The sequence below is a fragment of the Aquarana catesbeiana genome, linkage group LG09 (genome assembly GCF_042186555.1).
Source record: "Aquarana catesbeiana isolate 2022-GZ linkage group LG09, ASM4218655v1, whole genome shotgun sequence".
NCBI lineage: Eukaryota > Metazoa > Chordata > Amphibia > Anura > Ranidae > Aquarana > Aquarana catesbeiana.
Window position 1 is genome coordinate 39,600,552 of NC_133332.1, and position 25,894 is coordinate 39,626,445.

General features: G+C 43.4%; 1 protein-coding gene across 1 annotated transcript in view; it reads right to left on the reverse strand.

The window, feature by feature from the left end:
• LOC141107531 (uncharacterized) overlaps positions 1-25,894 on the reverse strand; it is a 204,297-nt gene that overhangs the window by 150,336 nt on the left and 28,067 nt on the right. The window contains exons 5-6 of the mRNA XM_073598330.1: positions 15,716-15,982; positions 2,601-2,720 (exon numbers count right to left, since the gene is read on the reverse strand). Coding sequence (XP_073454431.1) covers positions 2,601-2,720; positions 15,716-15,982 — 387 coding nt within the window. The remainder of the gene's footprint in view (positions 1-2,600; positions 2,721-15,715; positions 15,983-25,894) is intronic.

Consider the following 25,894-nt stretch of genomic DNA (forward strand, 5'->3'; position numbering starts at 1 on the left):
GGGCACAGTGATGCTGCATTCACGGGCACAGTGAAGCTGCAATGGTGGGCACAGTGCGGCTGCATTCACGGGCACAGTGAGGATGCAGTGGTGGGCACAGTGAGGATGCAATGGTGGGCACAGTGAGGCTTAATTCACGGGCACAAGCTAAATGCATGGGCACAGCAGGCTGCAATGATGGGCACAGTGATGCTGCATTCACAGGCACAGTGAGGATGCAATGGTAGGCACAGTGAGGCTTCATTCACAGGCACAGTGAGGATGCAATGGTGGGCACAGTGAGGCTGAATTCACAGGCACAGGCTGCAATGGTGGGCACAGTGAGGCTGAATTCATGGGCACAGGCTGCAATGGTGGGCACAGTGAGGCTGAATTCACGGGCACAGGCTGCAATGGTGGGCACAGTGAGGCTGCATTCACGGCACAGTGAGGCTGCAATGGTGGGCACAGTAATGCTGCATTCACGGGCACAGTGAGGCTGCAATGGTGGGCACAGTGAGGCTGAATTCACGGGCACAGTAAGGCTGCAATGGTGGGCACAGTGATGCTGCATTCACGGGCACAGTGAGGATGCAATGGTGGGCACAGTGATGCTGCATTCACCGGCACAGTGAAGATGCAATGGTGGGCACAGTGATGCTGCATTCATGGGCTCAGTGAGGATGCAATGGTGGGCACAGTGATGCTGCATTCATGGGCACAGTGAGGATGCAATGGTGTGCACAGTGAGGCTGAATTCATGGGCACAGTGAGACTGCAATGGTGGGCATAGTGAGGCTTCATTCACGGCACAGTGAGTATGCAATGGTGGGCACAGTGAGGCTGAATTCACGGCACAGGCTGCAATGGTGGGCACAGTGAGGCTTCTTTCACGGGCACAGTGCGACTGAATTTACGGGCACAGGCTGCAATGGTGGGCACAGTGATGCTGCATTCATGGGCACAGTGAGGCTGCATTCATGGGCACAGTAAAGCTGCATTTGATAGGCACAGTGATGCTGCATTGATGGGCAGTGAGGCTGCAATGAAGGGCACAGTGAGGCTGCATTGGTAAGCACAGTGAGGTTGCATTCGATGGGCACAGTAAAGCTGCATTTGATGGACACAGTGATGCTGCATTGATGGGCAGTGAGGCAGCATTCATGGGCAGTGAGACTGCAATAATGGGCACAGTGAGGCTGCATTCACGGGCACAGTGTGGCTGAATTCACGGGGGACAGTGTGGCTGAATTCACGGGGCACAGTGTGGCTGAATTCACGGGGCACAGTGTGGCTGAATTCACGGGGCACAGTGAGGTTGAATTCACAGGGCACAGTGAAGCTGAATTCACAGGGCATAGTGAGGCTGAATTCACAGGGCACAGTGAGGCTGAATTCACAGGGCACAGTGAGGCTGCAATTGATGAGCACAGTGAGGGCTACATTAATGGGCACAATAAGGCTGCATTTGATGGGCACAGTGAGGCCGCATTTGATGGGCACAGTGAGGCCGCATTTGATGGGAACTGGTGAGGCTGCATTGATCTCCTGTATCATGTCTGCAGTCTCTGACCATCTCTTGTAGCATGTCTGCATTCTCTTACCATCTTTGGTATGATGTCCTCAGTCTCTAACCATCTCTTGTATCATGTCCGCAACCTCTGACATCTTCTGTATCATGTCTGCAGTCTCTGAGGGAGTCTGGAGAGGAGTCAAGAATGGGAGCACCGCTGGGATGGGGGTCATGGGAGAAGTCAGACGTGTGTGGACTGTGGTGAGGAGACTATAGAATAAAATCAGAGCCACCAAGCTGGAGCCAACTGACTGAGCCCTGCATGGTGCACCTGAGAGGAGGTCAATGACAGCACCACCAGGCCAGTCTGAGGGAGGTCACTGATGTAAGGGGGGAGTGAATACGATAATGTAAGGGGGCACTGATCTGATATAAAGGTTTCCCCCTTATATGAGTAAACCCCCCCCTTACCTTAGTGTATTCTTTCTGCGGAAGGTGGTCTCTGATCAACAGAGTCCCCCCCCACACACGTTTTCAAGTTCCTGGTGTCCCCCTTGATGATTGACCACTTTTAACTGGAATTTGCTTATATATATATATATATATATATATATATATATATGCAGGTTGGATGGATGGAGAGCGTCTGTAAACAGCAATTTTCAAGTCTTGCCACATATATATATATATATAAAGCCCTATGTGCTTTCTTTCATATCGGTCTTATCTTTATATAATACACTCTTTAAATGTGTGCTAAAATACATGGTTTTCCCTTTCATGAACAAGAAAGTTATGCTGTTGAGCTGGTATAATAATGCTTTGGGGCTGGTAAGAAATGTTTTCCAGGGCTGGTTTTCATCCCCACTCTGGCCCGGTACGCCACTACCTGCCTAGAGTTTGCATGTTCTCCCTGTGCCTGTCTGGGTTTCCTCCCACACTCTAAAGACATGCTGGTAGGATAGAGATCCTAGTTTGTAAGTTCCTTGAGGCTAGGGACTGATGTGAATGTAAAATGTATATGTAAAGTGCTGCATAAATTGACGATGCTATACAAGTGCCAGAAATAAATAAATAAAATAAAAAAGTGGTGATTAATTGTACTCACTTGGTATTGGGTCTTTTTGCATCTCAGTAGGTAAAAAATACTTCTGAGGCCCAACAAGTTGACAGAATTCTTTAGGGCTCAGCGTATAATCTGCATGATAGTTCACACAAGGATTGAAAGCTGAGGAAAGGAAAAACAACTTTTAAGAAAACATTTTCTAATTGAATAATGATTACATATTTATCATAAAACATCTTCACACTCTTTTTTGGATGAATGAAGCATACAGTGCCTTGAAAAGGTATTCACACCCCTTGAAATTTTCCACATTTTGTCATGTTACAACCAAAAAAAAAAATGTATTTTATTGGGATTTTATGTGATAGACCAACACAAAGTGGCACATAATTGTGAAGTGGAAGGAAAATGACAAATGGTTTTCAATATTTTTTACAAATAAGCATGTGAAAGGTGTGGCGTGCATTTGTATTCAGTCCCCTGAGTCAAAACTTTGTAGAACCACCTTTCTCTACAATTACAGCTGCAAGTCTTTTTGGGGATGTCTCTACCAGCTTTGCACATCTAGAGAGTGACATTTTTGCCCATTCTTCTTTGCAGAATAGCTCAAGCTCTGTCAGATTGGATGGATGGAGAGCGTCTGTAAACAGCAATTTTCAAGTCTTACCACAGATTCTCAATTGGATTGAGGTCTGGACTTTGACTGGGCCATTCTAAAATGTGAATATGCTTTGATCTCAACCATTCCATTGTAGCTCTGGCTGTATGTTTAGGGTTGTTCTGCTGAAAGGTGAACCTCCGCCCCAGAATCAATTCTTTACAGACTCCAATATGTTTTCTTCTAAGATTGTCCTGTATTTGACTCCATCCATCTTCCCATGAACTCTGACCAGCTTCCCTGTCCCTGCTGAAGAAAAGCATCCCCACAACATGATGCTGCCATCACCATGTTTCACTGTGGGGATGGCGTGTTCAGGGTGATGTGCGGTGTTAGTTTTCCGCCACACATAGCGTTTTGTTTTTAGGCCAAAAAGTTCAATTTTGACAAGAGCACCTTCTTCCACGTTTGCTGTGTCCCCCACATGGCTTCTCTCAAACTGCAAACGGGACTTCTTATGGCTTCCTTTCAACAATGGCTTTCTTCTTGCCACTCTTCCATAAAGGCCATATTTGTGGAGTGCATGGCTAATAGTTTTCCTGTGGACAGATTATCCTACCTGAACTGTGGATCTCTGCAGCTCCTCCAGAGTTACCATGGACCTCTTGGCTGCTTCTCTGATTAACGCTCTCCTTGCCCGGCCTGTCAGTTTAGGTGGACGGTAGGGATGAGCTTCGAGTTCGAGTCAAACTCGTTTTCGACTCGAACATCGGCTGTTCACCAGTTCGCCGAACAGCGAACAATTTGGGGTGTTCGCGGCAAATTTGAAAGCCGCAGAACACCCTTTAAAAGTCTATGGGAGAAATCAAAAGTGTTAATTTTAAAGGCTTATATGCATGGTATTGTCATAAAAAGTGTTTGGGGACCTGGGTCCTGCCCCAGGGGACAAGGATCAATGCAAAAAAAAGTTTTAAAAACTGCCGTTTTTTCGGAAGCAGTGATTTTAATAATGCTTAAAGTGAAACAATAAAAGTGTAATATTCCTTTAAATTTCGTACCTGGGGGGTGTCTATAGTATGCCTGTAAAGGGTTGCATGTTTCCCGTGTTTAGAACAGTCTGACAGCAAAATGACATTTCAAAGGAAAAAAGTCATTTAAAACTACTCGTGGCTAATAATGAATTGCTGGTCCGAAAATACACATAAAAGTTCATTGATAAAAACGGCATGGGAATTCCCCACAGGGGAACCCCGAACCAAAAAAATAAATAAAAATGGCGTGGGGGTCCCCCTAAATTCCATACCAGGCCCTTCAGGTCTGGTATGGATATTAAGGGGAACCCCGGCCAAAATTTAAAAAAAAAATGGTGTGGGGTCCCCCCAAAAATCCATACCAGACCCTTATCCGAGCACGCAACCTGGCAGGCCGCAGGAAAAGAGGGGGGTGAGGGGGGCCTCATCCCCACAACCCTTGCCCGGTGGTTGTGGGGGTCTGTGGGCGGGGGGCTTATCGGAATCTGGAAGCCCCCTTTAACAAGGGGACCCCCAGATCCCGGCCCTCCCCCCCTGTGTGAAATGGTAAGGGGGTACAAAAGTACCCCTACTATTTCACAAAAAAACTGTCAAAAATGTTAAAAATGACAAGAGACAGTTTTTGACAATTCCTTTATTTAAATGCTTCTTCTTTCTTCTATCTTCCTTCGGTTTCTTCCTCTATTTTCTTCTGGTTCTTCTGGATCTTCCTCCGGTGTTCTCATCCGGCATCTTCCTCCGCGGCGTCTTCTTCCCCTTTTCTCCTCGGGCCGCTCCGCATCCATGATGGCATGGAGGGAGGCTCCCGCTGTGTGACGCTTCTCCTCCTCTGACGGTTCCTCTGACGCACGGGGACTTGACAGGGACTTTCCTGTGGCATTCCCCGTGACATCAGAAGGGGGCGGGGTTACGTAACGGGTGACCTCGCCCCCTCTGATGTCATGGGGAATGCCACAAGGAAGTCCCCGTGCGTCAGAGGGGGGTGGGGTCACCGGGTGGACCCACCCCCCATTATTTAAGAACCGTCAGAAGAGGAGAAGCATCAAACAGCGGGAGCCTCCCTCCATGCCATCATGGATGCGGAGAGGCCCGAGGAGAAGAAGGGAAGAAGACGCCACGGAGGAAGATGCCGGAAGAGAACACCGGAGGAAGAACCAGAAGAAACCGAAGGAAGATAGAAGATAGAAGAAAGAAGATAGAAGAAAGAAGAAGCATTTAAATAAAGGAATTGTCAAAAACTGTCTCTTGTAATTTTTAACATTTTTGACACTTTTTTGTGAAATGGTAGGAGTAATTTTGTACCCACTTACCATTTCACACAGGGGGGAGGGCCGGGATCTGGGGGTCCCCTTGTTAAAGTGGGCTTCCAGATTCCGATAAGCCCCCCTCCCGCAGACCCCCACAAACACCGGGAAAAGGTTGTGGGGATGAGGCCCTTGTCCCCATCAACATAGAGACAAGGTGTTTTGGGGGGCTACCCCAAAGCACCCTCCCAATGTTGAGGGCATGTGGCCTGGTACAGTTCAGGAGGGGGGGCGCTCTCTCATCCCCCCCTCTTTTCCTGCAGCCTGCCAGGTTGCGTGCTCGGATAAGGGTCTGGTATGGATTTTTGGGGTTACCTTGTGGGTGCACTCCCGAGTCCAGCATTTGCGTCCATAGACACAGAATGCCGGACTTGGCCCCGCCCCCGACGCCTGCGTCATTTGATTTGATTGACAGCAGCGGGAGCCAATGGTTGCGCTGCTATCATTCTATCCAATCAAGAGCCTAGAACCCCCCTGCCAGAGAGGTAAAGCATGTCTCTGGCGGGGGAACGAACAAGCTCTGGTGAGTAAAATGGGGGGGGCTTGGGGGCTGCTCATAGGATGCATTAAGGTGAAAAAACACGAGGGTTTACAACCCCTTTAATAGTAACCTAATGACACCACAAATGCAGGTCGCAAATGCAGTGCATTTGCCTGCACTGGATCACATGGTAGAGTAGTACCATGCGATCCAGTTGCTGTGCATTTTATAAAGTAGTGCATGCACTACGTTTGCTGTGGTCAAATGAATGGGCTGAAATTGCCCTGCACCCAGATGCCATGTGAATTGCACAAGAAAGCACAATGTGTTCCTGTGTGATTCATGGTGTGAACGGGCCCTGAGCTCAGGAATGTAAATAAATTGTAACATTGGGGTCAATTCAGTAAGAGTTAAATAACGGGTAATAAAATGCGGTAAAATACCGCATGCGGTAACAATTGTACAAGTGTTCAATTCACGAAGAATTTTGCGTTAAATACCGAATGCGGTATTTGTTTGATTTAGCACTAATTACCGCATTATTTAATGTGGTAACTTACTGCATTGAGCTGGTTGCTAAGGAGTGGGCCAGAAAGCCGACCGTTTAACAACGGATGACTCATCAGCTGTCAGCGGGTTTCCCGCTGACAGATGAATGTGAAAAAAACATGCCGCCAATTAAAAATGATAAAAAAACGGAGTGCCCCCCCCTTTCGGGTCTGGTATGGTTTTTATTAAACCCAAATGCCAAAAAAAAAAACGGCGTGGCCCCCCCCAAATCCATACCAGACCCTTATCCGGGCATGCAGCCTGGCAGGTCAGGAAATGGGGGGACGAGTGAGCACCCCCCCTTCCTGAACCATACTAGGCCACATTCCCTCAGCATGGGGGGGTGGGTGCTTTGAGGCGGGGGGGGCTCTGCCCTCCCACCCCAAAGCACCTTGTCCCCATGTTGATGGGGACAAGGGCCTCATCCCCACAACCCCCACAATGTGGTTGAGGGGGCTCTGCGTACAGGGGGCTTATCGGAATTTGGAAGCCCCCTTTCACAAGGGGGCCCCCAGAATCCAGGCCCCCCCATGTACATGAGTATGGGGTACATAGTACCCTTACCCATTCACTAAAAAAGTGTCAGTAATAAAAATAGACAGTTTCGACAATTCATTTATTAAAAAAAAAAAAAATAGAAAAACAGTGTCCCTGATGTAAGTCCATCGTCAATCACAAAGTCCTTGCACACCGGCGAAACCCAAAAAAAAGAGTTCCGCTCACGAGGACAGCTGCCCGCCGAATGCCTCCTCTACCGTTTGATGGTTCATATATGTGTAAGGGCGAGGCCACCTAGTGATGTCACCTGGTGGCACCTTCCCCCTCATGACATCACTGACCCAGCATGCACCAGTCTGTGACATCATGAGGGGGCGGTGCCACCAGGTGACATCGCCCTTACCTATATAACAACTGTCAAACGGTGGAGGAGGCATTCGGCCGTCAATGAAGGCGGATCGTTTTTTTTCCTCAATCACGTGATTGACGATGAAGTTACATCGGGGGACACAGTTTTTTTATTTTTTAATAAAGGAATTGTCAAAAATTGTCTCTGTGCTTTTATTACTTTTTGAGACTTTTTTGGTGAATAGGTAGGGGTACTATGTACCTGATACTCATTCACATGGGGGGCCCGGATTCTAGGGGCTCCCTTGTTAAAGGGGGGTACCAGATTCCAATAAGCCCTCTGCCGCAGACCCCCACAACCACTGGCTAGAGTTGTGGAGATGAGGCCCTTGTCCCCATCAACATGGGGACAAGGTGCTTTGGGGTGGGGGGCTTGCTTGTCTGACCTCCAGGCTGCATGCTCAGATAAGGGTCTGGTATGGATTTTGGTGTGGGGTTCCCTTTAAAACCCATACCAGACCAGAAGGGGAGACCCCACGCTGTTTTTTTTTCATCATGTTTAATTGACGGCATATTTTTTTTTACTATCAGCTGTCAGCGGTAAATCCACTGACAGCTGATGAGTCATCCATTGTTAAAGCGGATGCTGGCTGCTGCCTTTTAATATTATGACACTTACCTGGCACGACGGTGGTGGAAGTAGGAGGGGAGCCAAGCTTCTGGGCAATCTCGCCGCGGCGAGGTCTCCCGGAAAAAGGGGATATGTACCTGTCAAAAACAGGTACCTGCTCCCCCCTTCCCCCGAAAATTGCTAATTATGGCAGCGGAGAGGGAGGGGGAGAAGCAAACAAGCGCAGCTCAAGAGCATGCCCACATGGGTGTTCTCTTAGTACCTAGCTTGCTGAGGGGGCACTTGTAATAAGAAGGAGCAGACAGTACAGAGCAGGTAATTTTTTTTTTTGTTTTTTTTTTTGTTTTTTTTTTTTAAATAGCTTTTAGAATCACTTTAAGTGCTAAATAATAATGTTAAATATTGCATGTTTTTTTAGTGATTTGACTACATTTGATTTAGATACATAACTGACTCTTCATACTTAGAGCGTCACATTTATCTGGACTTTAATTTGGACACTTAACTTTATTATTATTTTTACATTGGTTTGTGGTATACTTGTAGCGCAGCACATATTCTACCTATATCGTTTGCTGTGAAAAAGATCTCACAGCATGCTGGCAGCTCATAACTATTATGCCACGTACACACGGTCGGAAATTTCCGACAACAAATGTTCAATGTGACCTTGTTGTCGGAAATTCCAACCATTCCAACCGTGTGTAGGCTCCATGGGACATTTGCTGTCGAAATTTCCAACGACAACTGTTTGAGAGCAGGTTCTCAAATTTTCCGACATTGTTGTCGGAAATTCAGGGCGCGTGTACACAATTCTGACGCACAAAAATCTACGCATGCTCGGAATCAAGCAGAAGAGCCGCACTGGCTATTGAACTTCATTTTTCTCGGCTCGTCGTGCGTGTTGTATGTCACCGCGTTCTTGACGGTCGGAATTTCCGACAACATTTGTGTGACCATGTGTATGCAAGATAAGTTTGAGCCAACATGCGTCCGAAAAAAATCCACGGTTTGGTTGTCGGAAATTGCGATCATCTGTACGCTCTATTATTATTGTTTCCACGAGTGCGGTTACTATTTTGGTTGCTACAATTTGTAAAAATGTCTTACAAATGACGACCCTCAGGATTTCCATCTTTCAGGACACCTGCAACTAGGGCTGTCTTTACCAGGATGGAAAATATAAACGGTTGAGGTTAGCTAGGTAGAGATGCTTTTAGGAATGTTTGGGGCTTTTGAAAAAAAAAGGGGGTCTTATGGCGACCTAAACTTACATTTTTTTATTTTTTTGCTAGAAAGTTTCTTAGAAATTTTCCCGCATCCAATTCACATAGCAGAAGACTGTGTCCGGCTCTCTATGGAGCCAGTTCACACGTCTCTGTGGCGGCTCCGGTGCAAATTGCACCGGAGTCCTGTGCGTCTTCTGCTCCCTTTCAGGTCCGAATTTAGCTAAAAATTTGGGCTGAAATCGGACCTGAAAACGGTGAATGGGGACGCACCGGACCCCTGCTGTGAGCCGCTCCGGTGTGCAGTGTAAACCCAGCCTCAAACATTTTTTTTTTTTTTTAAAGCAGAGGCACTAGAGAATAAATTGCTGGGTGTTACAATTTTTTATGTCACATGATATTTGCACAGTGGTTTTTCAAACGCAATTTGTTGGGAACAAATACACTTTTTAATTTTAATGCAAAAAAACACAGTACATAACCAAATTTTTGATAAAATATAAAAGATAATGTTACGCAGAGTAACAAGTTACCAAACATGTCATGCTTTAAAATTGCGCATGCCGGTGCAATGGCAACAAACGGTGTAAATGTTACTAGCCATAGGGAACGCTTTAAAAGCCTTTACAGGTTACCACTTTAGATTTACACAGGAGGTCCGGTGCTAGAATTACTGTCCATGATCTGACGTTCGTAGTGATACCTCAGATGTGTGAGAGTTGATTGTTGCTTGCGTGTGTGCAGCACCGACGCGTGTGTTTGCCTTTGCGCATATGCATGTAGATATTGGGGTCTGGTACATTTTATTCATTTTTTTTTTTTGCACTGTCGTTTAAAATTTAATTACATTTTTTTTGTTACTTTTATCGCTGTTACAAAGAATGTGTGTGACAATCATAGGCAGTGACAGATACTCTTTATGGAGACCCTAGATCTCCTCTGCCCTTAAATGCATTGGAAACCGAAAGTAATGTATGCTAATCGCTTCATGTTTCCTAAATAGAGGCAGACAGAGCTGTTCTGGTTTTTGTCCGCCTCTGTGATCAGTTGGTGGAAGCGCTGGCTGGTCGATCGAGTGTCAGGACAGCCCACTGAAGGCAGTGTGAGGGGAGAGACGTCCCATCCCATTGCTTGTAAAAGCAATCAAGTGGCTAGTTAGCTGCTTGGATTGCTTTTACAAGAGAGACGACCATCGGCTCTAAACCTTTCTGCTTGCAGGGCTAAATGTAAAAAAGAAAAAAAAATAAATTAAAAATTCTTGCCTGGTGCCCAGAACTGCATATCCTGGGTGTCAGGTGATAGGAATTGGACTTCCCTGCAAAAAACACATTTGATACGATTTTGATAAGAATATGGGTACAATTACTTTTATATATGGGGATTATGGAGGGAAATCTCATGCTTAAAGTGGTTGTAAACCCTCAAGGTTTTTCACCTTAATGCATTCTATTAAACTACAAAAGGTACATTTAATAGGGGCATTTTATTAGAAAATTATAAAGGACAATGGACACACATAAATTATTTAAAAGCAATTCAGGCTGGATGTAAATCCTAATGATAATACACCGTGTGGATCCTATCCTGCAAATTTGTATAGCGTAAAGAGAGTTATAACTGTACACATATAACACTTAGTTCATATATAGGAGAAATACTTCCCCTGGGCATTGAACAGTAGACAGGTACATGGTTGTAACAAGCAAAATGCAGCAGGTTTGATAATCCACGGTTAGATACTCTCTAGTTGCTCTACATGTTTCGCGTTACGCAGAACGCTTCCTCAGGAGCTAGAGATTCAATTGGGTATGGTAAGGTTACATAAACCTATCAATAGTGATGATAAACAGATGATCGCAATTAGATCATGGGTGTAGAGTATCTGAGTTAGATTGGAAGCAGCATTCGGCTACAACCTGGAACCTCTCAAAAAAATGTAGCATCAGGTATCCATAAAGAGGAAGCAGAGGCTTTATTATTGTAATGCCTTAGGTAGATGAGAGGAAGCACAGGGATGCGCCGTCCAGTCTGGCAGAGACCGGTGCTGTGACCGCATTATTAGTTCCGTATAATTTACTATGATCCTGTTGTACAGCTGCATATATATCAGCAAGTGAACAGTTAAACATTAGCAACTGCTTCTTGCAACATTTTATTGAGTTCCGACATTTTTTTTTTTTAAAGTCAGCAGCTACAAATACTGCAGCTGCTGACTTTTAAAATATGGACACTTACCTGTCCAGGGCGCCCGCGATGTCGGCACTCGCAGCTAATGTATCCCTCAGGTGTCGGGTGCTGCTGCCGCCGTCATCCTCAGTAAGGGAATAAAGAAGAATCACTTCCTGGTTCCATACTGTGCATGCGCTATCCCACTAGACTCTCCTGTTTTCTGGGACCCGTGTGTCTCCCAGAATACATCGGGGGGGGACAGGAAGTGGCATAGATACCCGCGGGTGGCTCGGGTATCTATGCCCGGAAGTGGGAGCAAGATACCTGTATTAGACAGGTATCTGCTCCCCCCTCCCCCCTGAAAGGTGCCAAATATGACACTGGAGGGGGAACCGGAAAAGCACTTTAAGCACTGTAGGAAAGAATAACACAATTTGAGAAACAGAATCATTACCATACATGTGTGTATAAAGTATATTGACATCTAGTGAGTATTGCAGCCAATAATCCACTCATCCCAATATGCAGTTTAGTAGGTCCCTCAATAGATATGTGCAGAACGAAAACATTTGTTTTGTTTCGATTCATTATTTACATAAATTCATTTAGTTAAATTTGTTTAATTCGTTTTGTTTTGTTTAATCATATTCAAATCAATTAGAATTTTTCCGAATTCCAATTGATTCAAATTTTTCAAATTTTACTTGCTTCGAATTGCATTCAAATTCAAAACAAATTGCATTCGAAATTTGAATCTTGGATGATGGTTATATTCTTTCTATTCCATTATATTATATTGTTTTTTATATTCTATTCTTTTATTTTTTGTTCTTTTCTTTTCTATTATATTCAATTGTTTTTTTATTCTATTGAAATTAAAATTAATTTTATTCGAAAATTCAAATTTTGGTAAACTGTTATATTGTTATATGCTTTCTATTCCATTATTTTCTATTTTCTGTTTGTTTATTCTATCCTATTATTTTATTTTCTATTCTATTCTATTCAAATTATATTCTATTCTGTGATTTTTTTCTGTATTCTGTCATTTTCTATTCTATTATAATCTATTCTTTTCTATTCTATTCAAATTCTAATTGATTCTATTTGAATTTTGGAAAATGGTTATATCTTTCTATTCTATTTTTTTTTTTTTAATTCTATTCTTTTTTTTTTCTATCCTATTCTTTTCTATTCTATTTTCTTATGAATTCAAATTTAAAATGTATTCTATTTGAAATTCGAATTTCAGAAGATGGTTATATTCTTTTTTATTTTGTTCTATTCTTTTTTATTCTAGTCTATTCTATTTGTTTATATTCTATTCTGTTCTTTTATTTCCTATTCTATATAGTTCTGTTTTACTCTATTATATTCTATTCTTTTATTCCATTATATTCTTTTCTATTCTATTATAAATTTTCTATTTCATTCCTTTATTTTCTATTCTAATTTATTCTCTTTGGAAAACTATTCGAATTTGAAAACTATTTGAAGTCTAATTAGAAAACTATTCGAAATTGATTTGAAAATTATTTGAAACTATGCAAATTCAAATTTCGCCTGAATTTTTTTTTTCTTGTTATTTCAGATTCGTTTAAAATTCGTTACTATTGTAATTTGGAAATTCTGATACATTTGAATTGCACATGTCTAGAGATCAATGTGTGGGGGCCATACAGTATATATGTAGACATACACACTAATGCAATAGGCTGTACACACTTATGGTTTTAGTACATTTGCTTGGTCAATAATTTGTAAATATAATAATACCTTAAAGAATATAGCTTATCTAGAACATTTGACAGCCATAACACCCCCTGCTCTATAAGAAAAAATGTTTCAACAATCATGAAATAGAGGAAATATATAGAAGTTGGTGCTGCGCTGCTCTTAACAGGATGAAAAACTATGCTGCTAAAGGTAGCAGTACAAAATGTAGATAAAAGAGTGGATAATGTATATATACAAAATAATCAACGTCATAAAAAGTATATAAAAATATATAAAATCACTATTAAAAAGCTTCCATACACAATAGTCGCAATGTGATGTGCCACCGTAATCGGTGATATTGACAAAGTGCAAAGTGCAAAAATAAATCAATAATGTCATTAAACCAGATGTGATTAAATATCTAGCTGGAATGTGTAAAAATATACAGTCACTGTACACCTCAATGAACTGTGCAAGTAGGCAAAACAATGTGCAAAAACAGCAATAATAAACTAAATGTGCACTGCTACCTTTAGCAGCATAGTTTTTCATCCTGTTAAGAGCAGCGCAGCACCAACTTCTATATATTTCCTCTATTGCTGTATGGGCTTGGCTTGACCCATATTCGGTGTTTGCAGCAGTTCAACGTCTTTGCTCCTCCTTTACATGGTAGCGCAGGTATAATTACACAATACAGAATCATGAAATAGAACAATTAGGAATGGCCAGAAAAGAAACACCAACACTGAAAATTGGATTGCCACTTACCTATGCTGGTCAGTAGAAAAAGTTCCTACTTATATTGATAATCGTTGTAGTGGTCCCATACTTTGGTGACCAATGAGAGACGGACCCCTTATATTAATGGTCAGTGGAAGAAGGACATTCTTAAGCCTTGTACACACGATCGGATTGTTCGCCAACAAAACCGTGGAATTTTGTCTGAAGGGTGTTGGCCCAAACTTGTCTTGCATACACACGGCCACACAATTGTTGGCCAACAATTACGAATGTAGTGATGTACTACATTGTTTTTCAGCTCTTTAGCGCCACCTTTTGGTCTCCTTCTGCTAATTTCGTGTTAGTAGAAGTTTGGTGAGTGTTGATTCGCGCTTTTCATTTTACGCTTTTCATTTAGCGCTTTTCAGTTCATTTCTGAACGGCCATTCGTCAACCAGACATGTTGTGGAATCGGAGCAGATAACGTGTTATTTATTATTTGCCTTGGAGTTATCGCTTTGACATTATTTTTTGACGGTTTGGGAGTAGGCAGTTACATTTAAAAAAAATACAATGTAAAATTGACAATGGACACCAACATAGTTGTATCTTTGATCTTAAAAACTACAGGATAATGGTGTTGTGGTAACTTGGCCAAATAAAAAATAAAAAAAAAACCCATAATATTATTCTTGATATCACTAGAAAAAAAAGCCTTTGAAAATTTGTTTGCAAAAAACTCCATCATTATCACCAGCAAAGCAGCTTCATTATTATCCCATTAAAGAAGAAGAGAATGTGCGCTGCATTTCGAGATTTTATAATTTGCCGCGTCACAAATGTTAATTCTCCATTACGATCCCTAGTTTACAAGACCGACCGCTTCTGGCTTGTCCTTGCTTCCGAGCATGCGTGTTTGTACTTCGGACTTGTGTACACACGCTCGGAAAATCCAACAACAGATATTTGTCCGCTGAAAATTTTAAAACCTGTTATCCAACATTTGTTCATGGAAAATCGACAACAATTGTCCGATGGAGCATACACATGGTTGGATTTTCCACCAACCGCCTGAAATCAAACATTTCCCGTCAAAAAGTCTGATCATGTATACGCGGCTTCATATTGTTTACCAGTGGGAAGATTGCCTCCTTACAGACAGATTAAAAGATAATTGATATCAGGGGTTACTGGAACTTAGAAACTCTTCATCGCCCAAGAAACCCCAGGGTTTTACTGAACCCTGGTTGACTAGAGGGTATACATAAGTGTCTGTATATGTAATGCAATCAGGGCAAGTATAAATATGACAATCCCATCCAAAATGTACCTTTTATTAAAAAAAGAGGTTGATTTACTAGGAGTGGAGGCTTACAAATCAAAACTAAACATTCCCTTTGCAAAGGTAGTGTTCACTGAGCTTAGTAAATAATGTGAAGCTGAATTCACTTTAAGCACATTCTGACGGCTACTGTAAACTCTAGGGTTCTGGATGTCAGGACTGGAAGATCATGTGATCACTGTGATTGGCTATCACAGAGGTCATATAATAGGGGGGAGCTGTCCCACCATTTTACGACTGCAAATGATGATCGGGAGCTGTCAGTACAGAACAGTGGAGCTGACTGACACATACATATGGTGGCTCGGTGTTGAGGCCCACCCACTGTGCTGTGATGTTTCTGCACTACACCACCAGAAACCAGTTGATCAATCAATCATGTGCTACGAAAATCCTTTTATATTTACTACACATGATTGGGTGGTCAAAGTGCACACAAGTTAGATTTATTGGATAACATTCACTTTGTAAAGTGAACAGCCTCTATTCCATTAGTAAATCAACCCCAAAGTGTCATTACCCAGCTAAACATTATTTGTACCTGGAGGAGTCCATGCCCTTCTGGCATTTGCAACATGTAAAGTGACCTTCACATGAACCTCAGGATTTCTGTTGTCCAGACCTAGTCCGCCAAGGTCTATTTTGTCCACGAAAACCTCCATGGATACAATGTACGAGTCTCCATCACTTGGTACCCTCTTGGGAGGGGGTGCATGGGCATTCCAAAGCAGCATCTGAGATTTGCTGGCACCTTGGTAAAAGGCATCACGATCTTCTATGTGTATCGAGATACTGTAGCGGGTAACAGCTAGGTAGAAAAAACAAGAGAATAGTAATTATTAATATGGTATAATGAAAAAAATGTAATGCAATATCAAGCTGAACTACAATCAAACACAAAGTTGAGATTTGTATTTTATTTACACCCAGTTCTGACCTGAAATTTCTCTGCTGCAGTTACCCTCTAGCCGACATCTACCTCTTGCCATTTAGGGGTTCTAAATGACAGGGGACAGAGGTGGTGATCCTGGCCATGTGACCACTGTGATTGGCTGTCAGCAGTCACATGATCACCAGCTCCTGATCATTTAGGCCCCTTTCACACTTGTGTGACTTCAAAGTCGCGCGATTTTACCACGATTTGGGAACAGTACTACTTTGTACGACTTTGCCACAACTTTGGCATTAACCATTCTCAGCTTGTGCTTACAAAGTCATACTGAAATCGTGTCTATATTATTCAGGTACGATTTGCATGCTACTTGAGGGTTTAACATTGAGGTCTATGGACATCAACTCGCATGGAAGTTGGACCATAGTGGTGCAGGGACTACTTTGAAATCGGCAAGACTTAGTCATGCCAATATGAATGGTAGTCTTTGAAAATCATGGAGAATGACTTGTCATACGATTTTGCAGTACAAAATCGTGGGACAAGTCATATAAGTGTGAAAGGGCCCTAAAGCGTAACTCCACTTTTGTTGAGAAAAAAGAATCCCCCTCTGGGTGATCTATGTACATTACAAGGATTTTAAACAAACTTTGTTGCTTATTCCTATCTTTTATTATTCTGAAGAAATCACTGTTTGTCTAATGGGAGTGGTTTTATAATTATCAACCAGCTGTGGCACCTGCAGGTCTCTAGTGATCTAAATTGCAGGGTCAAAATGCCTTCAGCCGTGATTTCCTATTCAAGGAATCTCACCAAAAATGAAATTTTTGTTGCAGGGATGCCAGAAATCTGACTTGTATCTTAGTGCAGACTTCTGAGAAAATTAGTGAGCCAATCACACAAGCAGGAAATTATGTTTCTGTGGGGCGTTCTGTATACACACACCTACAGAACACCTCCACGTAGCCATATTGCATTTTTAGAAAATTACATTGGCTGCAGATTGAAAAGGAAAAGCAATTTTTAATAACATTCAATTACAATATGACTTGTGTCGCAATTGTAAAACACTATATTATTTTTTTCTTTATTTGCAATTTTTTTCCCACGAAAGTGGAGTTACCCTTTAACAGATCATCAGCTGTCAGTGACAGCATGATCAATGCACTGGGAGCACACAGTGGGCATGCTCTCAGCACACAACAATGGTGCGTCATGGTGTGTTAAGGCTCACCTTCCCTGCTGACACGCATATTCGTGAGGTGGTTGGCAAGAGGTTGTGCAACAAAGCTAGGTCTCCTCTCTGCCCACAGCCTATATTTGAGATGCCTCTGCAAGAATTTAGAATCCATTGGCAGGTGCAGTAGACAAAGGGCTGTCTTAACACATGGGCCCCAGGTGCATGGGCGCTGTATGATAATTTTGAATTAGACTCTGCCACTATAGGCTGACCGCAGATGTGACAACAACAGCGTCACTCACTACTCTTGGCAGCAGGGAGAAGAAGCATGGCAGCACCACCTAGTCCCGAAAAGTGTTTTTGTAATCCTTTATTTTTCATAAGTTGCAATTCACAGTCAAACAAAGGAGAAATGAAGAAACGCAGCACAGTCACATAATGCAAACTCTGTGAAGAACACATGCCGAACAGCCAAACATAACATAATATAAATGGTCAAATAGAGCAAATTGAATATGGAAATGGACACAATTTACACAGCCCATTTGGCAGATAGAGTAGTAGTAAGAGAAACCAGTAACAGACTCATGTGCTTGAAGCTATGCAACTATATTTCATTAAAATGATACATTTGTACCGGGAGGTATACCTCCCGGTGGCCAACTGGACCCAGAATGAGGGCAGAGACTATGAGCTAAGGCATATTCAGGATATTCACATATCTGTAGAACCGGACCAGTCCGGTTGAAAAGTTCGCCCATGTGTACGCGGCATAAGGACCTTGGTAGAGCACCACAAAAGCACTCACGTAAGAGTCCTTTTGGAGGTGGTTAGATCACTATTTAGCAGCCTAAAACAAGCAGCACAATTCAATAATACAAAACATTTGAAGATGTAGTAGCAACGAGAAACAAAATAACTAAAAACAGAACCACCCTTTAATAAAATAAACAACAGATCATGAACACAGCTGCCATGGTATACCAGGGCAGGCGTATCTTCCAGCAGGGTCCCAACAACATTATACATAAAGGGGAGGGAAAATATATGTATATCATCCACACCCAGCCCCGGGACACCATGGCAGTAGAGCACATGCACATCCGAATTTAAAGCCAAGAACACTTAAACCATAAAAGTCACAGCAATGGACCATAAGGTCTATAGGGTCCCAGGACATGTAATGTCCCACATGAAAACGGCTCGGAGGACAGGCCCCATAGCCCCACCACAATGAAGGGTAATAGCTCATGTAAGGGGAGAACGACCGTAAGCTACAGTTCACATTTCACCTGCGGAGTCTCTAGCTACCACTATTTTTTTGTAGTACTCTAGTACAGCCTCGACAGCCAACTGTCTTTAAACATTAAACTACAGAACTGAAGCTGACAGTAATGGGTAGAGCTGTGCACAAGGAAAACTGCTTCCTGAGTCCCAACCTGTACCACATGACCTGCCACAATGTTCAATGCAGTGCTGTGTGAACAGGCATCTTACTTGGTGGTGCAGGTGCCAAACTGCTGGTCAGCCAGGTACAGTAAGCTGTGGTTTTTCAAAAGGCTATGTATGTGAGTGTGTATGAGTTTTTTGTATGAATGTAAATGTGTATGTGTGTGAGTTTATGTATGAATGTACGTGTGTATGTATGTACAAAGGTATGAATCTACAGGCCTTTTTTTCCTCTGACAATAGGTGCAGAAACTCCCCCTTTCCGGGTCACCCCTTGCCTCCACCCCTACCCACCTCCAAGCACCATTCCTTGGTTCCATAACCCTACCAACCTCCTAGTACTCCCCCTTTTAGAGAATACAAAATCAAGTAACATTTGTGGTACTCGTAAGTAATTTGTATGGAATTTGTTAACAACAAGTAAATCTGTAAAAATAGATACCATGTAGCCAACAACATTAGATCCCCCTAGTAACAATGGACCACCCGCAACAAAATACGCCCTTCCCCAGCAACAATAAAGCCCCAGCAGCAACAACATGTCTCCCTGCAGCCAGCATCAACAGACTCTCCAGCGGCCAGCAACAAAAGCACTCCTCCAGCAACAATGAACCAACCGCAACATAAGACCCACCCCCACCAAAAACAGATCTCCCATCAGCAACAATAGATCTCATCAGCAACAATAGAACCCGCCCCTCAAAAATAGATTCCCTGCAGCATTAATATATCCTCCAGCAGCTAGCATCAATAGACCTTGCTCCTCTTACCATTACCTACGTTCAATGCTGAAGAGGCTGGAGGCGTCAGAACTGCATTCCCCCGCGTTCCTGCTGAAAAAAGTCCTGTGTATATACTGTATGTATGTGTATGTTGCATACCTATACTTACAGTATCTCACAAAAGTGAGTACACCCCTCACATTTTTGCAAATATTTTATTATATATTTTTCTGTGACAACACAGAAGAAATGACACTTTGCTACAATGTAAAGTAGTGAGTGTACAGCTTGTATAACAGTGTAAATTTGCTGTCCCCTCAAAATAACTCAACACACAGCCATTAATGTCTAAACCACTAGCAACAAAAGTGAATACACCCCTAAGTGAAAATTTCCAAATTGGGCCCAATTAGCGATTTTCCCTCCCCGGTGTCATGTGACTCGTTGGTGTTACAAGGTCTCAGGTGTGAATGGGGAGCAGGTGTGTTAAATTTGGTATTATCGCTCTCACTCTCTCATACTGGTCATTGGAAGCTCAACATGGCACCTCATGGCAAAGAACTCTCTGAGGATCTGAAAAAAACAATTGTTTCTCTACATAAAGATAGCCTAGGCTATAAGAAGATTACCAAGACCCTGAAACTGAGCTACAGCACGGTGGCCGAGACCATACAGTGGTTTAACAGGACAGGTTCCACTCAGAGCAGGCCTCACCCAGGTTGCCATCTCCCTGGTAAGGGCCCCAGTGCATTAATTTGCCCAGGGGCCCATGATATTATTAAGCTGGCCCTGATTAGACCTGCAGTTTACCCATTTCTGACTTGTATTTGATGTGCATCTATTGGTTTTTGCACAACCATAGACTTGTATTGGATTGCAAAACCTTAAAGCAATGAAAAAAACATTGACACAAACCCTTATTCTGTTTTATAGGTAATCCTTAAAGCCCAACTTCAACTCCAAAAAATAGGTTTTCCCTTGCAGTGGGACTGTGCCCACAGTGCAAGTGTTAAAAGCGATAGTAAACTGCAAAAAAAAAAAATCTTCTCCCTGCAAATTAATGTCATAATGTGCTAGCACCCCCTAGCGTGGCTAGAGCGTTAAGGATAGGATTTTTGTTAGGTTAGGTAAATGAGAGACTGTAGGCCCTATCCTGTGACGCCGGATATCCCCTATCCACTGGAAAAGCGTGGCGGAGGCGCCGTTGCACGCCGATGTCGGCCCCTCCCACACTCCCACCAGGATTGGCTAACAGGTCTCCTGTATCCTCATAAAAGTGGTGCTTGCTCTTACACCACTTTATGCTGCGCACCTAGGGGTGATAGGACTACACCGGTATCAAGCTTCAATTAAGGTAACCGTTTTTGGCAACGATTAGCCATTTGTCTTTTTCTCCCCTTTTTTGGGGGGGGCACTACGGCTATATATAGATATTTACAGATTAGCATCATCGCATGGGTGCATATGTATGCATGTCACTGAGTGACCTGATGGTGTCCTCTGCCCCCTCTTATTCTTTAGGCCTTGTAACTTTTCATCTGGCTCAGTTGAAGTATAGGTTTCCTAAGTTAGTGGTTCTATACCATCAGCAGTTCCTTCCCTGTTTGCACAACACCCAGAAATAAGCCAGGTATGCATGATTTGATCAGCTACAGCTATTTTAGGGTAAATTCCCATCTCTCTGGCTTTAATACTAGATCAATCTTTTCTTTTTTGTCCCCAGCGATATTTGTCTCTCTGGGCCATATGTTGGATCCCATAGGGGCCAATTTGTGGGCGCCCTTTGTGAGTGACAATTTTTTGGGCCCTGGGTTGTCCCTTTGTGTGCATTCACTTCTCTCTGGACCCGAACCGGTGGGCCTGAGGCCGCAGCATTTTCCAAGCATTTTAATCTGGATGCAAGATCTTTGCGTTTCTATGAAAGTTGTATGGTCAGTTTTACATATAATTGAGTAACTCAATATTTTGATGTCACGCTTGTTTTACAATGCATATATTCTTATATAGGTTTTTCTTTTATCAATTGTAGATGTATTCATGTCCTGTTTTAAACCACCTACCCCTGAAGAAGAGAATTAATATTGCAGGCTCGAAACGTGTTGGGTTATCTCTATTGTCCTATATTTCTAACAGAGCAGTGGTTGTTTTCAATTGTATTGTCATTGCATATCTCTGTATCTGCATCCTGCATATCCTATGTACTGCATATCTTACCTTTTACTCTATTCTAATAAAACAATATTTTTTATGATTATGGTTTGATCAGTAGATGAGTACTGGCCCTTAAAAGTCCCATTTAGAAGAAAGTTTTCTCAATTATCAAATAAAACAAACACACTCCCTAGACCCTAGGAAAAAACTCAAGTCCATAAAAAAACAAACTGTAAACTAGCCCCAGAAGCCCCCACCCCACACCCAGCCCAAACTGGCCAAGTGCTTCACACCCATAATCAAAGAACAAGAATGGAAAACGGAGGTGAAACCCCGGAGGGTATCTCACAGGCCTCAACAGGCCTACGACACCAGTCCCACAAAGTCAAAAATCTTGAAAGGAGCACATAACGGAATATGAAAAAAGAAAAAGAAAAAATGAAAGCATGTAAACAGTATCAAACCAGAGTCAGATACATTGAGCAGAAAGTCTGGGACATCTCCAAATATTCAGGAGCAGGGCACAAATAGAAACAGGGTCACATATATAAGAAACAGAACTTCAACCTGGGCCTGGCAGTGAAAACAAATGAACGTAAAGAAATCATCCCCTCTTATCCATGCAGCAAAACAGAACAAACCAGCTCTTCAGGGGGGTCTTGGGGAAGAACCTCTGCGTGGGCTACCCAGTGCATCCAACCATCTAGAAGCCTCAGTTGGGGTTGTGAAAAATAGGATTTTCTATAACAGCTTACCTGTAAAATCCTTTTCTTTTGATGTACATCACGGGACACAGAGCCTCAGTAATAACTGATGGATTATATAGGGTATCACTAGGTGATTGAACACTGGCACACCCTAACCAGGAAGTTCAACCCCCTATATAATCCCTCCCCTTACAGGGATACCTCAGTTTTGTAGCAAAGCAATATAAGTGTATTAGAAGAGGGGCGGGACCTCTGTGTCCCGTGATGTACATCAAAAGAAAAGGATTTTACAGGTAAGCTGTTATAAAAAATCCTATTTTCTTTCTCGTACATCACTGGACACAGAGCCTCAGTAATAACTGATGGGATGTCCCAGAGCAATGCTATCTGAGGGGAGGGGAACCACAACCAAGTAGGGTGCAATCAGACCTGAGGACCCTGTACCGCTGCCTGCAGCACACTACGCCCAAAGGCGATATCCTCATGCCTTCTCACATCCACCTGATAAAATCTGGTGAATGTATGAACTGAAGACCATGTTGTGCCCCTGCAGATTTGAGCCATAGAGGCCCGGTGATGCACTGCCCAAGAAGCACCAATAGCCCTTGTGGAATGTGGCTTGATCTGAAATTGAGGAATCTTCTGTTTCAAACCATAAGCTTGAATAATCAATTGTCGCATCCATTTAGAAATGGTAGCTTTTGACGCTGCTTGTCCTCTATTGGGACCCTCTGGCAGCACGAACAAAACATCCGTTTTGCGAATTTGAGCAGTTGCTTCCAGATAGGCCTTGACTGCTCTTACTACATCCTAAGAATGTAGTGACCTTTCTTCCAAAGAACAGGGATCTGGAAAAAAGGAAGGCAGAATAATGTCTTGGTTTAGATGAAAATCTGAAACCACCTTTGGTAAAAAACTAGGATGAGGGCGCAATATCACTCTATCCTTGTGTACAATCAAATAAGGCTCTTTACAGGAAAGAGCTGCTAATTCTGATACTCTTCTAGCAGAAGAAATGGCTACCAGAAAAATTAACTTTCTTGTCAACAAGACCAAAGGAATCTGACGTATTGGTTCAAAAGGCTGTTTCTGTATAACAGACAGAACCAAGTTGAAGTCCCAGGGGTTTAGGGGTGCCTTAACCGGAGGATTAAGATGTGTCACCCCCTGCATAATGTTTTGGACCAAAGAATGTGAAGCAAGTGGCCGTTGAAATAATACTGATAAGGCCGAGACCTGGCCCTTGATGGTACTCAAGGCCAGCTTCATCTCTAATCCCAATTGTAGAAAATCAAGAATTCTACCTATCACATATTTTCTGGGATGCCAACCCCTGGATTCACACCAGGATACATAAGCTTTCCAGACTCTATGATAAGTTAGCTGGCTTCCTTGCATTGATCAAGGTAGATATCACAGGACCTAAAAGCCCACGATTCTTCAGAATGTGGGTTTCAATAGTCAAACCGTCAAATTTAGCGTTTGTAAGGCAGGATGGAACACTGGACCTTGAGATAACAGGTCTGGGCATAACAGTAGGGTCCACGGGGAACCCACCGTCATCCTTACTATTCCTGCATACCAAGTCCTCCTGGGCCAAGCGGGGGCTACCAGAAGTACCGACTTCCTTTCCTGCCTGATCCTGAGTCGTGGCAGTAGCAGAATAGGCGGAAATGCATAAATCAGTGAGAACCGATGCCACGGAATCACCAACGCATCCGTCCCACATGCAAGAGGATCCTTTGTCCTTGCCACAAATCTGTCTATCTTTTTAATGATACGGGATGCAAAGAGATCTACATCTGGAACCCCCCATCTTTGGCATATGGCCCAAAAGATGTTGGGATGCAGAGACCATTCCCCTGGAAGTAACTGCTGGTGACTTAAATAGTCCACCTGCCAGTTCTCTATCCCTGGAATGAAAACTGCCGATATGCATGGCACCTGCTTCTCTGCCCAGACTAAGATCTGGTTCACCTCTCTTTGAGCAGCTCGGCTCCTGGTGCCTCCCTGATGGTTGATATAAGCCACTGCTTTGGCATTGTCGGACTGGATCCTGACTGGGCAACCCTGTAGCCTGAGAGTCCAGACCTTTAGGGCTAGATATACCACACGGATCTCCAAAATGTTGAGGGGTAAGGTCCTCTCGTTTTTGGACCATACCCCTTGGACCGCAGACTGTTCCAGAACTGCTCCCCAACCCGACAGACTGGCATCCATTGTTACCACCGTCCAGGTAACCGGTAGAAATAATTTCCCCTTCTGCGGGTTTTCGGGTATTAACCACCAATTGAGGCTCTGACGCACAGCATGAGACAGGTGCATCGGAAAGTCTAATGCCTGAACCTTTTTGTTCCAGGCTGACAGGATACTGTGTTGCAGCAGTCTTGAATGAAACTGAGCATAGGGAACTGCTTCGAATGAAGACACCATCTTTCCTAGCAGCCTCATACAAAGGCGGACAGAAGGACCCTTTTTGGTCCTGACTACCATAATCAGCTCCCGTAAAGCAGTGATCTTTGCCTGAGGTAGAAATACTTTCTCCTGGCTTGTATCTATGATCAGACCCAAATACTCCAGTCTTCTTACTGGTTTTAGGAAAGATTTTTCTAGGTTGAGAATCCAACCTAGGTGTTCCAGATACTTGACTGTGGTCCTAAAATTTATATTCAAAGAGGCTACCGACCGGTCTATCAAGAGCAGGTCATCTAGGTATGCTATGACAGTTATACCCTGGGCCCTTAATCTGGCCAGAGGAGGAGCCAAGATCTTTGTAAACACTCAAAGTGCAGTGGCTATCCCGAAAGGCAGAGCCACAAACTGGAAATGACGCCCTCCTATCTCGAAGCGCAGAAACTTCTGATGAGCAGGAAAAATGGGCACATGCAGATATGCATCTCTGATGTCTATCGATGACAGAAATTCTCCTCCCTGCAGGATGGAGACTACTGTCCGAATTGATTCCATGCGGAAGGACCGAATCCTTAGGAATCAATTCAGATCCCTTAGATCCAGAATGGGTCTGACATCCCCATTTGGCTTTTGGACCGTAAAAAGGTTGGAATAAAAGCCCAATCCTTGATCCTTCGTGGGAACCACCATAATGACCTCTTGCGACAAAAGTCGCTCTAACGCTAGAAGGAGCGACTGCTTTTTCTCTGGATCTCTGGGGACACTTGATCTGAGGAAACGAGGAGAGGTAAATTCTTGGAACTCCAGTTTGTACCCCAAGGTTACCGTGGAGATTATCATCTGTCCTGAAAGTCCTCCTGCCAGAGCTTTAAGAACTGTAGCAGTCTTCCCCCCACTTGAGCGAGCGGGGGCGCCCCTTCATAAAGAGGCCTTAGTGTCTTGTCTAGTAGACTTCTTCCCCCAGGACTTCTTATGTCCCTGGGGTTGACTCTTGTTTCTTGACCCAGACGGAGGAGGCCGTCGCGACTGCCTGGAGGCTGATGCCCCTGGCGCTGGGGAAAGAGTCCGTTTGAAAGAGGGACGCTTACTATTTTTCTTAACAGGTAAGAGAGTGCTTTTCCCACAAGAGATCCTTTGGATATACCGTAGTAATCCAAGTCTTCTCCAAACAACCTTGCACCACGAAATGGAAACCCAGCCACAAGCT